The 16,596-nt window shown below is 39.6% G+C and overlaps 1 protein-coding gene across 5 annotated transcripts in view; it reads right to left on the reverse strand.

Annotated features, from left to right (window-relative positions):
• Window positions 1-16,596, reverse strand: part of HECW1 (HECT, C2 and WW domain containing E3 ubiquitin protein ligase 1) — a 254,102-nt gene that overhangs the window by 155,417 nt on the left and 82,089 nt on the right. For all 5 annotated transcript variants that reach the window (XM_066190748.1, XM_066190729.1, XM_066190720.1 and 2 more), the window contains one exon: window positions 7,018-7,342. In XM_066190748.1, the coding sequence (XP_066046845.1) occupies window positions 7,018-7,342 (325 nt within the window). The remainder of the gene's footprint in view (window positions 1-7,017; window positions 7,343-16,596) is intronic.

Below are 16,596 nucleotides of genomic sequence, written 5' to 3' on the forward strand. Positions count from 1 at the left end.
GAAGCTCTTGAGAATCTGGATGGATTTTATCTGAAAAATGGTATTCAGTTATAAATTTATTACATAGTGAAAGATCTCCAGTGAAGAAAAAAAATGCCTTTAGGGCTGGAGAGATCAATGGATGAAAAAATTTACAAAAGCTAAATGTATACACAGTCATTACAGTAGTTGTGGAAGGCAGCATGGGAATGTTCCAGTGTTATGAACAGTGCAATGTAAGTGTTATAAACACTAAGGATGGGAAGGATTTAGTTTAAACTAGAAAACTAAGAGAAGAAAAACATCTGCTGAAACTTCAAAATCCACATGGCTGGCTTGACAACCTCTCCAAAACAAATCTTTCTGCTTTAAGCCTTATCCTGCCAAGAATTTTATATCTGTTCTGTCCACTGTTTGCACCATGATTGATTCTATCCAGTCAATGGTCTGAATGTGCTGCATGGAATATGCTTCTTTTGCAGGATTGAAGCCAAAATCTGGGATTTAGTGCACCAGTATTCCCAACTGATTTCTTCTGAAATATTTTAGTAGGTGATAATTAGTGACTTCACTGTAAGTGTCGGCTACACGGCAACATGGGCCATCCTTGCACAACACAGAGGCAGTTTCATCCACTGGCATAAGGACCCCAGAAATCACTGAGAAGGCATGAGGATGCAGTACTCCCTGTCTGTATTATTTCCCTCTCCTGATATTCAGCATGAATAGTTGCAATGGAAAACTCTTTTCTACCCATTCACCTAGAAAGATGTTCATAAGAGCTGTTATTTTATGGAGAAGTAATACACGAAAATGGAAATCCTTTGGCACACAGTAAACACCTCTACCACATATTAAATATATGTAGGGAAAAGAACTGGCAGTCTGCAGGCTTCTTTACTATGAGTTCCCTAAAAGACCATAAAGCACACCACTACTACACTAAGCACTCTGCAGAAGATTTTTGGTGCATTGCTACAGCCAACGTTAACACAATTGGCAGCTGAACCTTGGAAGCAGTGAAAGGGAAGATATGTCAGAAGCCATATGTGTTGAGAATATTCAGAAACCCTTGCATTAAAGTGTTGACTGTATCCACTGGTAAAGGGGTGAACCAGATGCAAAAGCTAATTATGCTCATGTCACATTTGGTGGGTCTGTAAACAGCATATCCAGGTTTTGTCTGAATGAAGGGGTGCACCAGGTACAGAACTGGGAAAGGGAAAAAGTGACTCAGCCTGACAAATCACTCTCACTGGATCAAATAGCAGGTGAAGGTGATCCAGGTTGTAACAAAGAACTGATATTGCTGCACTAATATATCTGCCAAGGCTTATGATACCTGCTCCTCTGACACTTTTTGTTCCTGAAATAAATTGTGCTGTGCCTAGTGAAAGCTGCCTGGCCACTGGGAACCTTTGTTGATGTTTCACAGATGGTGCAGAACTGGAGGTGTTCAACAAAGGTTAACTTGCTGAGGTGATCACAGCTAGCTGTGGTTGCCATCCCCAGCCTGGCAAGAGACCCAGCTACAAGATGACCTACTGAGAAGGAGCCCTAAGACCACAGTGAAATTCTCTTCCAAAGGACTGAAAAAATGGGTGAACCCAGGACACAACAAATCCAAGTATCAACAGAATTCACTCTAAGCAGGCACACTGTGAAGAGTTTTGTTTTACAGATGGCTGTATTTGAAGCAGAGAGGTGGACCAACCATCCAAACACAGAGAGAGAGCCTAAGTCGGGGGTTAGACCAGTAACAAAGATACCCACAACTCCCAGCCTTATATGCGCATTGCAGTTTCTAACATTTTACATCTCTGCTGGCAACACTGACACTCTTTCTGCTTGTATGTATTGGATGTTTGGTAAAATAGCTGCACAAAAAAGTTCTGGTCCAAGTCTGACGGCAGGAAAAATGTACATTTTTCCACTTGTCTCAGTGGGCAAAACAGCAACACAGGCCATCTAAGCCTAAAATCAACCCAGAGAGTATTTAATCAAATGTTTAAATGTCTATTAACCAATACTTATTAGATATTTCAGGTTGTGGTGAAATGCCTTTCTGGGGGAGAATTAACACCACAGGAAACAGAGGAGGAAAGAAGTTTTAAAGCTAAACTTCAGTCACTGCTCAGGTGAAGATGTTTCTACTTATATAAACTTGAGAGGAACTACTCTGGAAAAAGCCAGCTATGGATGGAAAATTGGACTCTCCAAGATTTGTGTATGAAGACATTTTTAATAAATAGCCTTTGATAATGTTTTGCTTTCATATAAGGAAATGTTGAAAAAAAGCAAGCCTACTTTATATGGGTAAGAAAAGTATAATGTTAGCCCTGATAAACTCCTAACATCAGTATGCACAGACATTGGAGCAAATGATTTTTTCTTAAGTCTGCTTTAAACATTTCTCATTAGCTCCTTTACATCAGATACGGAGGTGATGACAGAAGTGAAATCTAGTAGCAGCTAAAAGGCCACTGCAGTAATTATAAGATAGCTCTTTATCTACAGGCAGCTGCCAGCAGTCCATATTAATTTATCTAAGGGGGCTTCATACTGTGGCAAATAGCAATAGCAAATGAGATAAGATAAGGAGAAAGCCTTGAGATAAATAACTGCAAATATTCCAGCTGCCTCACAGCAGCCATTAAATGAGAGTCCTTATTTTAAAAAATATACCCTTTCTTCATTATTCATAACTTTGTTTTAGTTTCATTTTTTCCCAATGGGCCCTTTCTTTACAAATAGCTTTTCTGCAAACAAAACTTAAATTCCAGAGACTTTTAAATAGCAACAGAGCTTTGTAATGTTCAATTTTCTTAGAGAACTCTTTTTGAGTTAAATACATATATTTTTGATTGTGGGTCTGTATCTGAAAAACTCCTGGATGTTCATAATACTATAGTTCTCTTGAGGGAAGACAAACACATTTCAGATGAGTTGTTACAGAATGTAGAGGTTCCTCTGCATTGCTTGGAGCTGATAGATACTACATAGAAGGAACTATATAGTAACATCTCTAGATTTCAAGTTTAGCAGGAATGAAATATAATTCCTGTTCCTGAAGGCAAAGTATGTCTTAAGAAATGCTTGTTTTCCCAATTTACATATTTTTTGTCATCTTTCCACAGTTAATCTTAAAATGTGCTGAAGCAATAACATCTATATTTTAAGAAAGTCAGCATTTACTATTCTCCCTTCAACTAAGGGTTTTTCTATGGCCCTTCATGAAAACCATGTACGTGTGCATGGATGTTTTCAGGAAGCTTCAAGGTGGATACTATTTTTTGCCATGAGACACATGACCACCATTTTTTTTTACACAGTTTTTTGAGAGACTGACTGGCTGCTTAGCCCATTTCCTGAGACCATGAGCAAATGTTATGTCTAATAACAAGTGCTAAATCCAGCATTTACCTGCTTCTGCAAAGACTGCTTTTTTTTCCCAGATGGCCACCCTAAGGAATGCATAAATGAATCGATAGGTGAGAAGAACAGAAATCTTGTGATAAAAGGAGCTGTGGCTCTTCAAAAGAGGAGCAAGCAGACAGAATTTCCACACAAGGAAAACTCCCTCAGGTCCTCTTTCAGGCTACTTTAACTTTTGAATAGCACCCCAAAATGCCCCATAGTATGTAAATATATGAGATATATGATTTCTGCTCTTTTTTTTTTAAACTCTTTTATATCATCTTTATTTTCCCAAACTTGGAATACCATTATTCTGAAGTCTGAAGTTTATTTGATATCATCAAATTTTTAGTGATCACAGTAGTTGTGAAAACAGAGTAAGTTTTATGCATTTCAAAACCAACACTCATACAAAACTATTTGGAGATATTTCCTAGAATACTACAATGGCAAGCATTAAATTCCTACAACATATAACTGCCTTCTGTTCTGCTTCTGCATACTCCCTTCATGGGATACTCCCACAAGACAAATAACAAATACCAACTCCAATGCTCCCAACACCAAGGCTTAAAGAAAACCCACAATACACTGCCTGATATTCTAAGGATGCAAATAATTTCCCAGTACTCATGACTCTCCACAATACTACACACTACACTACATTCAAACCTTTCAGCTCCAATTCCACCAACCCAAACAATCTCAGAAAGGACTGGTCTATATCCACAAGCTGGATTGAGACAAACGCTAGAATGACCAGCAGCATTGCAATAGTTAACAGTTGCCAGACAAGTGATAATAATAGGCTTCAACCCTAATCCTCTCCTGAGCAGATGGGGGAAAAGCTCATAGTTTCTTTGGTTCTCTTGTTCCAGTCTGGCTGCTAGTTCAAAACAGTTATAGATCAGTTTACGTTGTGAAGGTCATACCCACAAGGCCAGGAACATTCCTTCTCTTAACAGGAGCTCAGGTTCGCAAAATCTGTGCAAAATGCAGACACAAATCTAAGCCATTAGGGATGTCTGGATCTCCATCCTCTATGGACTGGTCAAAACCAGAAGGCATCAGTGCTTTATTTCATGTCAGAAAGGTGCTTTGTACTGACCCTTCTGACTGTCCCTATCCCACTATGAGACTGTGCTGTCATACAGCCACATGAACTTGATTCTGTCCTGATGAAACTGAACTGAAAGGTGCACTACAGCAAGGACATTCAGTTTGCTACACTGAAACTGTTCTAAGTCAAACCCCCAAAAGGCCTTCGTCAGATGTTTGCTTCTACAGACCCATTCCTACTGGTTCACCGTACTTTGTAAATGTGCATACAGCCACAGTGCCAGTTACCTTCACAGATTCGAGTGTTTTTCGTGTAAAACTCTAAATCTTCAGAGTCTTCCATGTTCTTCAAAGGGAACCAAAACCAAAGCTCACATTAAAGGAGTTTTGCAGTGGGGGCAGGAGTGGGAAGAGGGGAAGGGAAGAGAAAAAAATGGGAATGAGGGATGCTGCTGTCTGCTATTTCCTGTTATTTAGAGCACGAATCTGAGAGAGTGGAGACAAAACACCTTCAAAGACATGAAGGATCAGCTATTGGTTTCTTGGGGACTGGACAAACTATTCACTTTTTATTTGGCAGTGGAGTTCCTTGGAAGGAGCCATTGGACTCCTGTCATAAACAACAGGTATTTAGCCAGCAGGGGCAAGGATACACTCTAAAAAATTTGCACCTGTAATTTACTGGGGTGTCTGCAGCAATTTACCCTGTTTGATATGGTAAATTAAGCAGGAGTATCAGGGTGTATTTTTATTTTGCCCAGTTAAATTTCTACATATTCACATTGCCCATCAAAAAAAAAAAAAAAAAAAAAAAAAAAAAAAAAAAAAAAATCAGAGTGTGTTTTCACAGCCTTGGGTGCCATGCCCAAGCTGTGAAACCTGGCTGAGCAAGTTCAGGCAGTGTGAAAAAGTTCTATGCACTTTCTGCTGACTTCAGACCACCAGAAGGAATACTGTGCCTCCACCCACTGAGGCAAGAGTTCATGAGTTGTCTGCACTACTTCAGAATAGGTGTACAATATTTCTTAGTGCCCAGTGCTGGGAGCTGCTGTGTGTTCTCATCTATTCAAACAAAATGCTTCACTTCAAACTTAAATGTAAACAAAAGTAGTTTTCTGTTAAGGCCAGCAAACCAGGATGATTTCATGGCATCTGTTTTAAATCCAGTCTCTGTTTTTTTCCTAAAGGATTTAAATTTCAGAAGCTTACTTTTCTTTTCAAAGAAGGACATTTTATGAGGTTACTCACAGGAACAAATACTGCAGCATGGCTTATTGTAACCTCCACTCCTTTCCCTCCATGTCCTAAATAGCCACCCTTGTGTATCCCTTTTTACAGTCTTTTCAATACCCTGAACTTATTTTCCAGTGCCTAACACTCTGCCACGACGGTTCTTCTACATGCTCAGACCTACTATCTAGTACTTTTCTCACATATCCCCTATGTCACCAACACCTATATTCCCAATATCGTCAGTATTGAAGCCAAGCCATTTGGTTTTATCCACTAAAGCACTTAAGTAACACTGTGGCTCCCTATGATGACCCCTATGCCTCCTTCAAAAGCCCATCTCACAACACCATATGCTTTATCTGGTTTTGGTTCTCTGTCTGGGCAAGATAAAATAGTGCTATTAGAACTAAAATATCTGCTTAGTGCTAGGCATACCTTCCTAGACAAGGAAAGCTATTTATCAACATTTCTATTTGTGGGGGCACCAATTCTTTACAAAGTCACTGGTTTTCAAGAAACATTCAAGAGCTTTACATTTTTAAGACCCCTAATACAGAGAAATGTGTCTGAAACTGATCCATCATTTTCAAAATTTACCAGAGAGCAGAGTTAATATAAACTCCAGTCTCAGCAGCAGGACTATTTCCATAGGAACAAAACCAGGTTAAGAAAAGGTCATTTTATACTGAAGTGAAACAACCAGGTAAAAGTGGATTGAAACCATTTCTTATTACTCTAATGTGGGGTAGTATTTACTAGATGGAGTTGCCAAAAATATGCTAATGTACATGGCTCAATATAGCTTTCAATACACAATAAAAGCAAAAGAAAGCAAAACTTTCTGGGGCAATTCCAGACTGTCTCAGTCTATAATTATTGTTCATATCAAAATATCCTGTGGCTATGGAGAAAAAGGCATTCTCACAAGGCTTTTAAATGATTCATATTTTTGACTTGTAAAACCTCTCATCTGTCACAGATTACTCAAGGACTCTCAAGAGGAAACCCTGAAAATATTATACTGTCTTCATACAGGAGGTATTTTCCCAACATCCAAATAGCTTTAAAAAGATTTTATCTTGAAATGTCAAGTAACCATCAACAGAAAGCCTTCTTGTATCTCTGCTGAAGAAAAAGTGAGTGCAAGGACTCCAACCAGTAATTCAGAAAAGAGGAGAAAAATTTTTTGTCATATATAAACCCACCCAAAGACTACACTTAAGGGAGTTGTATCAGCTCACTACTATCATTAGCCCACTTTACCCTAATGCCTACAACTACAAAAAAGCAGCAGGGAATCCAAAAGGGGAAGGGGTAACAGGAACTTACCTATGAGGTACATGCCAATCCAGTCCCCTGCATCCACTTCCTCTTTTATATCCCAGTATATCACTAGGTCCTGTGAATGCCCGATGGAGTAGTAGGAGCTGCTGACCATCAGGGTGGACCGGCTGTCTGAAGTGACGAGATCTGTGTCACTGGTAGATCTAGGAATGGTCACCGTCTCATGGGAATTGTTCCTGATTTCCATGTTATGGAACTGGTCAGGGTTATAGCTGTATCTGAGAGGCTCTTTGCACCGGCGCCGATTTTGTGAGTTCCTAGATGGAGATGCCATGGCTGCCAGGCCCAGGAACCTGTTTTGGTACAGATTCTGTGAAGAAAAAAAGGAAGGATAGTATTTACAGTGTTATTAATTTTTCAGTGATTTCAGCGCTCAGGAAAAGTAGTAAGTTACAGCAAGAAAGTAGCAGATCTTTTTCTATTTATCATTGCAAGAAGAGAAGACACAAAAAGAGGCAGCAAGAACAGTGCTAACTCAACTCCTACTCTGTAACTCTTACCATGAAAGCAAGTGTAAGAGAAAGCCTTGCACCACCAAGCTCAGTCATAACTAAGCTTGGCAGTGTAAGGAAATTAATAGGAGCTGGCTTCCTCCATGTTAATGCACATGTCCAGACACAAACACCACAGCTCCTGAACTGCCAGAGAGCCACCGTCTTTTGACTTCATGAGATAGTCTTCTCACTTTTGAATACGGGAGTTAAGTGTTAGCCCCAGTAATTCTTGCTACATTACCAGAGGAATCCTTAAGGCACAGTCACTCTAGAGACCATATTTCACCTGGAGAGACCAGTTAGCAGTGAGTAAGAGCTATTCCTCCCTGCAGGGTATCTGAAGAGAGAGTGCCATGAAAACAGAGCTAACCCTGCCACAAAAATAGAGATATCTTCACAGAAATATAAACACAAAGTCAGTGTTGCAATGTCTCTCTGTACAGCTGATAGCTGCCAATGCTACAGCTCTGATCTGGTTTTTGCAGAGATTGTGAGATGCTAAGCACTCCCTGCTCAGGTAGGAATTTATGAATGCATCAGACAATTAATGACAATTGAGAAGGTTACTGCAGAGTAGTCATTGTCCTAACAGTTGAAAAATATTTTAATTTCAACCCACCCTTCCTCAAGGCAAGCTGAGTAACTTGTACAAAATGCGTCTTGGTGCACAAGTTAAGTAAGAGCTTTAGTGAGACAGCAGGTGGAGAATGCTTAAGTTATGATTTGGTTAAATTCTGATGTGAAGACATTCTCTGATACTGATCAAAATATTAGTTATTCCTGACTTCTGTACTGCTTGTTTTTCCATTTTCTGTCCCAGCTTTCCCTCTTCTCTCCCGGCAGCTCTGCTATTTCAATCACTCAGCTTTTCATTATTCATTAGCCTTCCATTATCGGTCTGTTGCCAACCATGCTGTCAAGTCTGTTAGATAGAAAACCAGACAGTTTTCCAGTATGCAATGAAATGCTTTTCACATGATCAGAAGTCAAACTGTCCTTTCGAACTCAAACAAATTAAGTGGCAGAAAATCAAAGCTCCTTTGTCCAGCCAAGCAGTTATTTAATGCCGGCTTTATTAAGGCTACGGTAGCACAGAACAGTAAGTCCTGAAAAAAGCCCAAGTATTTTCTTTATTAATACTGTTTTGGGTAGAATAATTAAGCAGCCTATTATTGTATCTTAGGATTCTGTTGCACAAAAACTGTACAGAGAGCAAAAAATTCAGCTGGTGTGTTTGCACCCCTACAATATGCTGTCACTTTGCAAACACTGCCCGACAACGCTTACAATCCGCTGACCCAAATCCTCACTTACTGCATTAAACAGGGTTTATAAGCAAAAAATAGCTCTGATGGGAATGCCACACATTATAGGAAGTGATGCAAGACTGAAGCTAATAATGCAAAAGGTATCTTTTCCTCTACTAGAGGTAGAGGAGGGAAGGGAAGGGAAGGGAAGGGAAGGGAAGGGAAGGGAAGGGAAGGGAAGGGAAGGGAAGGGAAGGGCATTGTGTTGCATTTGCTGTACATCTCATCCTGTCTTTTTTTGCTGCTTCTTTTCTTGCATTTATATACTTTTTGGGAAGAGTTCACTTCACAGTATAAAGACCAAAATACCACGTAAACAGAAAATGCATCTTTTTTATCAAGAAACATGCTGTGAACATTTTCTAATCTGGGATGCACAAGCAGGCACACAAACTATCACACTCTAGTCAGTAAATTAAAATTGTTGGTAGTTTCTGTCACTTAGGAAAGAAGGCACTGGCTCTCACAACAGTATCTGACATAACTAGAATTGGTTTTATAATTTTGAAATATCAATGTAATGAAGTTCACTCTTCTGGATTAGTCTGTATCATTAACACGGGTTCCTTTGCTCACTCTGCTACCCAAAGCTACTTCAGTTCAAAGGCAGACATTTTATTTCTGGTGACAAATTACTCCAGGGAGTAGTGGTTCTGCAGATACTTTCATTTTTGAATGTTAATGGATGTAGAATATTAATTAACTGCATACCTTAAAATTAAACTAGACTTAAACATTTTTTTCAGCTTCAGCATGACTTTAAGAAGTTGTAATAAAAATGGTATATTTATCACTCTGATTGAATTCTCTAAGTTCCAGTTTTCCTGTATGTTGATGCCAATGGAACAAATGGCATAATTTTAAAGCAACCCAGAGGGCCAAATTCTCCATAAATCCAAATCTCTTGTACTTCCAGAAAATCCCCAAACTTAAAAAAACCACAAATGAATGAAATAGTCACACATAATTATCTGGACCAAACACTGGCATAAAAATACAAGAGCGGCTGTATGAGTAAGTAGAAAAGAGTTTAGGTAAAATAGTAGTTCCACATTTTATTACCAGCTTTTCATGTTTTATATGTAAATATCTAAAGCCCCCATGCTCTGGTGACAGAGTCCCAGCCATGGTGGGACAGCTTAAAAAACTGTGAAGACATCCTCTTGATGTTTTGTGAAAGCAATCTGATCCATCCAGGATATAGAATGTACTTTAAAAATTATGTCTTTTTTAGGGGTGTGAGATTTACTCAATCCTCTAGCAGAGGTGTCTACACTACACACGCTACACTAAACACTCATTTCTAATATAGAGTGTAAAATAAAAAGCGAGAACAAAGAAAGGCCAAATATTGGCTGTCAACAAACACCTCTTCATTCCTGCCTTAAAACAGTCATTCTACAGCTGCTTCTACAGTCAGTCCTTGCAGGGAAGTTTCCACCCAGGGACACTCTGCACAAAATGACCCCCAGGCTTCATTTTCCCACTCACTCCTCTCACCACTGATTTTCAAAGAGCTCGGGAAAGCTAAGTCTCTAAAGATCTACCAGCTACATGAAAGTCCTACCCAAAATCAGATATTTGGAGGATTATCTGTGAGCAGCAGTTTGCCTCTTATTTTTCTCACTTAGTCCACCTAATGCAAACAAACACCTGAAAAATTAATTGAAGGGTTTTTTCCCTCCTATATAAATTCAACTGCAACAGTAACAAGGAAAGTAGGAAGGAGCAGCCTAAAGGAAATGACAGATGAGATCTGACTGTAAAGAAAACTGCCTTCAAAAATATAAACACAGAAAACCTGTAATCGGTAAATACCAAGAAAAAAATTTCACAGTTTCTTCCCACATTCTCTCCCTTTCTCACTCACACCTCTCTCCTTTCCCGATTGGTGTTTGGCATTTGGAAAGCACAGAGCTGTTGTTACTGGTGCCTTTTCCTTCACCACCTGAAAAAATATACCATCAGTGGTACTCAGGTCTTCCTCTCTGAGACAAGAAGAATCCTCTGGCTGAGAGGCTTCACATCATTATTGCTAGCTGAGCTTCACCATAGCATTTAGAGCTGCCATGGAAGCATCCCTTGAAAGACTGTAGGGTTTAATGTTAGGGTTTTGTTTGGTGGTTTGGGGTTTTTTTGGGTTTGGTTTTTTTGGGGTTTTGTTTTTTTGGTTTTTTTTTTTTTTGGTTTTGTTTTGGTTTGGTTTTTTTACATCTGCAAGGACCCAGCTCTGTTCTCTGTTCAGACAATTAAGATCTGTCTTCCAGAAACTTGGACTGATACCATTTACCTCTGATTGCAGGAAGATGGATTTATGCAGGTCAGGATGGTGGTACAATGGACTTTCACTGTTCATACCAAAGAAAGAGTATGATTGAAACACAACCCATCACTGCAGCCCCGGCAGATGAAGAAATTTAAGAGAACAAGGTGACAATATGAGCCACCATGACAGTGGGCTCAAAGTAGTCGCTCAGATGTCTACAAGCATCACTGCAACCCAAATTTCAAGGGCAAGTGCTGAGAAAGACAATGAGAATTTTCTGTGATGGGAAACTTGGGACACAGCACATTTATCCACCTGAAAATTTAATATGCCAGTAGTCAAGTCTCATATCATAACCAAATCAGATGTGGAGTCAGTCTCTTGGTTGCTCCACCAGAAATTAAGGCTCTCCTGATAAGCTTTTAGCTGTCATTTGCAAAGCTTATGTGTTTTTTTTAAAGACAAGAAGGAGCTAAGACTGATTTAAAAGTAAAAAATTAGGGTAGTCTGGTGAAAGTGATAAATTACCTCAGCAGAACACTTCGGACCAGCTTTCAAGAAGGTAAGAGTATGTGTATCAAGAAGGATACTGTACTAAGAGAATACTAAGGTGGTAACGGCCTGTATGAAAAATTTGGTCAGCTGGATGAGAGAAAACCTAACATGATTTAGAAAACCTAGTCATAGCCCAGGTATGAATACCCAGGGTGAAATCCTGAGGCTGGGCCCGAAAGCCAAGGAAGAAAACAACAGAACCTACAGTCATCAAACTATGATGTGATGGTAATCTGCAAGCCAGAGCTTTGAGGAAGACCTTTAACTTGAAGGTGAGGTTGCTGAAAGGGCTTTCAGCATGTAAAACTCTTTTATTAGAGCTTAAAATAGAATTGGGTAAGTTCTGAAGGACAGGAAACTCACCTCTGTTGCATGGAAGAGCAAAAGAACTGGGTGAAAGCAAAAGTATATGATAATCTTCCTTCTGCTCCTTACAGGGCAGGACTTTCCCCTCCAGCCTTGCTCTCAACTCAGCAATGTGAAGTATTTCCTCAGAGCAAAGTCTCTCACTCTCCATAGCCCTGAATACTTGTTGCAGGATCTACTTCTTGCTCTTCCCAGGAACCTTCCCATCTTCACCTCCACTGCAGGCCTGCTGTGGAGGCATCTCTTCCCCATCTGCTCTCCCCACCCATAGCCCTGAGGGCCCCTTAGCTGCCACCACTCAGCTGCTTTCAGTGAAACTACACTATCCTTTCATCAAACTCTGAGGCAGGGAAAGGCAAATGAAATATTCTGATTTCTGCCTTTCTGCCTGGGGACAGTCCCCAGCACAGCACATGGTACCTGCACAGCAAAGTTAACCACGAGAACATTTGCATTTTCCATCACTGTGGGCGTGGTACAGTTGACTATACAAAATGCAAGGCAATGCAGAGGTAAGAAAGAACACAGTTCAAAAGTACGCTGTAATCAAGGCTACAGCTTCAGCTATCATAACCACCTCCCATCAACCTACTGCCACCTATCTCAACTATTTATTTATCATCCTGTAAGAAAAAATCCCTTTGGACATTTAAATTTTGAAAGAATTAACATAATGCTTAGGAAAAAAATAGATTTTTAAGGCATAGCTTATACTACAGACAAATCCAGTAAACAAGGGCTTAGAGTGAAAAATGCTATGCAAAGTCTTCTCCATACCATCAAGTATCTGACTTGCTGTAAACATAAAACCCAACACAAAAGTCATGAAGCTAGGGATTGGAGAATGCCATGAAGCCAAAGGATTTGGAGAGCCAAAGAAATTCACAGCATTGGCCCAGTTATTTTAGAGGCATAGGAATGGCTTCTTAGAGCTCCAAAGGAATCACTTAATAGCCCAAGGGAGTTGCAGGCTTACAAGGTCTACTGACACCCTTTTCCCTGCAAGATATTACAGAGCACAGAGATGAAACTCTTGGGAAAGCTGAAAACATTTCAGAGGAGTGCATGCCACAGAAACACTAGAGAACTTTAAGAGCATTTTTCTCAATATTGCACATCTATGGCACAATACAGACAGACAGATATATATATATATATCTATATATATTTCTATCTATCTATCTATATATATATATAAAATGACCACTAATCAGACATCAAAGCCATTAGACATCAGCAGCAGGACAAATGGATGTTATTAGGCAGTTCATTTTTCCATTTTCTGACCTTTGTGCATTTCCAGTCCAGATGTAGTGCTATGTTACTCTATCCTCTTACATTTAACTTTGCTTCAGTGATGTGCAGATCGGTGCACAAATTAGAATCGAAATGAAAGAACTGGCCTGAAGGTCAGCCTGGCAAGGTTTGGTGCTGGCAGGTGGGATTGATTCCTGATGCAGGCCTATTAGTCATAAGGCAGAAAAAAGTGGCAGCACAGTAATGAGGGTACTCTTACCATCTACAGAGCAAAAGTACAATTCAGAGCAGTCCATATTTTCTGAAAGCACTTAAACAATCTCCTGGGGACAGGAAGATAGAAGCTAGAATATGGGGCAATGATTGGACGGAAATTCTTGCAGTTCAGAAAAAGAAAGAAAATTAATAATGTTTTTTTTCTTCTCTTTGTGAAAGTACTACAAAAGATTAATGTCTGATGAACCCAAGAGAGCATGCTAAAAGACACACACATCACATTAAGATTTGTACTCCTGTAAGTATATAAACCAAAAAATTTTCTGAAAAACAACAACAACAAAAAAGACATTTTTCAAGTTTTTCATGAGCTGACACCAAATTTCTCCACTTTATGTTTAAGAGCAACTAACAATCTTACATTCAAGACATTTTCACTGTGTCAGTGATAATTCACTCACAATTCACTATATAAAGCACTACGAAGTTTCTGCAATGGAATGCAACTAAGTACAAAATTAATTTCTTATTTTCTGTTAAACCGGTAGCAGCAAAAACAGTCTTGTCTCAGCAGTTTAGCACAACAGGGGATGAGAAACAGCCACCAGACTTACCCATTACTGAAAAAGGATCTGAAAACACTGCCAACATTTTTAAAGGACATATTCAAGTACACAAGAACAGGTAAATACGCAATATGGCCTGAATATAAAATCTCAAAAAGATAACTGTAAGGAAATTGGAAAAGGGCCAACATGATAATATCTTTAGTCAAGATAACATTACACAGCTTCACTCTGTTCTTTCTATACTACTAAATGAAAGAAATAGGCTTAGGATCCGCTCATATACTACAGACAAATACTGCAAAGTCAATGCTCGCCTTTGTTCGTGCTTTATGATGCACATAATAGGAAATTTATATCTTTCACTTGGTTGGTTTTAAACACCAGAAGCAGGTAGAGAAGTTTGCAGCTGCACCAGACAGAGGAAGGACAGTCTCAACAGGTGCAAGATGAAGCATTTGTACATAGCACAACACACCCCATCATACCAAGCATTCTTGTGTCCACTATGGCCACTTAGGCCACTATGCCAGATTCACAGATACACAAGTCCTTGTGACTGTGGTGCCAAAGGCTAGAAACCTCCATTTTTCATAATTTTAAACCCAATGACAATATTTATGGACAACAATCATGGAAGGAAGAAACCGAAACATTCTGTAGCAGGCACTAGTATTGGTTTAATCCACCTTTAAAAGTAAAGTAGCACCACTCTAAGAAGAGAGTTGTCTCAAAAAGCCTGTGTCCCCCCACACTGATCAGTTTAAGAATCACTGCCACATTTATGAGGTCCAATGCAAAGCAGGACTCTACTGGCTTCCCAGGAATGGTACTTAATCCAAGGGTCTTTCAGGAAGGAGGAGGCTAAGAACAGGGATGCTCTTCTCTGTTACAGGCTAAAAACACTGCCGCTCTTCTGTGAGGTAATCTACTGATACTCCTACTGAGAAGCCCTGACCATGCTGGATGTCCTGTTTCAGGCTCTGCACAGCACATAACAACAGACATTGCTTACCTTTTATAACCAGTGGCTTTGGTTCAAGTATTTTGTCCATGAAAAAGATCAATATGTACAGAGGTCCAGATTCATTCAGCTGAAATTCTGAGAACTTGAGCCACCGAATTTAGGATTGCAAGACTCTCTGAGTACTCAGAGGGAAGGGACAGTCTCCTCATGAAAATGACTGAGACCCAGGTAAGGCTTTCCCAGGCAGAATTCAGCTCCACCTCTCTTTATCCCTTTTTAAGGAGTCAGTGACAGCTGGGATCCTAGGTCGGGTGTATTATGTTAGGTAGGAAAGAGTCAGAACTCTCAAGCTGAAAATTTTGTATTATATAAAGGTAAGTGGGCAAAGCATTCCTGAGGGCAGCAGAAAATGTGTATTTTAAGTACATTATTGGATGTAAAATAGAATCATAAGGGAAATTAAAAAAACATACTGAAGTACTAGCTAATTACCTAAGAACAATCTGATTTTCTAGACAACCATAAAATTGCAAACTAGAGGGTACATCCAGAGAAAGATCACAGAAAATAAAATACTTAGTAAAGTATATGCGCTCTAAGTACAGCTCTTTAAAAAATGTAATACCTGTAAACATATCTGAGGTTTACAGGAAAAGCTGTGAAGACATTCTGCACAATTTAAGAGAGTTGCAGAAAGATATCCAGGAATGTACACTGCTTCCCAAAACTGTCAGGTATAGTAATTTCTTGGTCATTGCTCAGAAGCAGGCTGAGATTTCCCATATCTCTTCCCCAAAGTTCAGTGACTGGAGGAGTCTTTTTTTGTGGAAAGCACTCTTAATTTCTTACGCTACATGAGAGTTATAAAAATTCTACCATTCTCTACCATGAAGAATGCATTACACCTTCCCCTAAGACAACTGTTTGGCTAGAAAATAAGCCTTGTGTGATGTCTGTAGTGTATATTGCTACTAGACACAAGAAGAAAAGACTTGTCTAATGTATTACACAGGTGTCAGGCATAGCTTAAGATGCATAATATATACACACAACAAAGAGGCAATAGAAAGCAACTAAGCACAGGTACCAAAAGAGAAGTTTTAAATGTTAACCTCCTTTCATACACAAGTGTAAATCTTTGCAAATGAAAGGTTCATGTGTGTATGTATCAAAGGATTTATCCTGCAGATCTATGCATGCAGCATTCCCACCACCCACGCCTCTCTTTTTGCCTACACACTTCCTGTGCAGCACAAGTGGATTCATTCACACCACAAGACATTTATCACCATGACCTGTGAAACTTCTGTTGACTCTGTGAGTGCCATCCCCTGAAAGACATGTGTGCACTTCCCCTCCTACCTCTCTCTCTTCCAAGCTGTTGGCAATGACCCTGTTCCTCCGTGCCATGTCTCTCACATTACAGCCCATGCCATAGCCATATTCCAGGCAACTGTGCACCTTCTTCTCCTTCCATCCCTTTTTATTCTCAAGGCCTATCTCCCTTTCTCACTAGTCAATATCATGGCACCCACACTTGTAGGTAGGAAGGGACAGGACGCACAGCATC

Source organism: Chamaea fasciata, unplaced genomic scaffold (genome assembly GCF_029207755.1).
Source record: "Chamaea fasciata isolate MVZ Bird 193981 ecotype frontalis unplaced genomic scaffold, bChaFas1.0.hap1 SCAF_1, whole genome shotgun sequence".
Classification (NCBI taxonomy): Eukaryota; Metazoa; Chordata; class Aves; order Passeriformes; family Sylviidae; genus Chamaea; species Chamaea fasciata.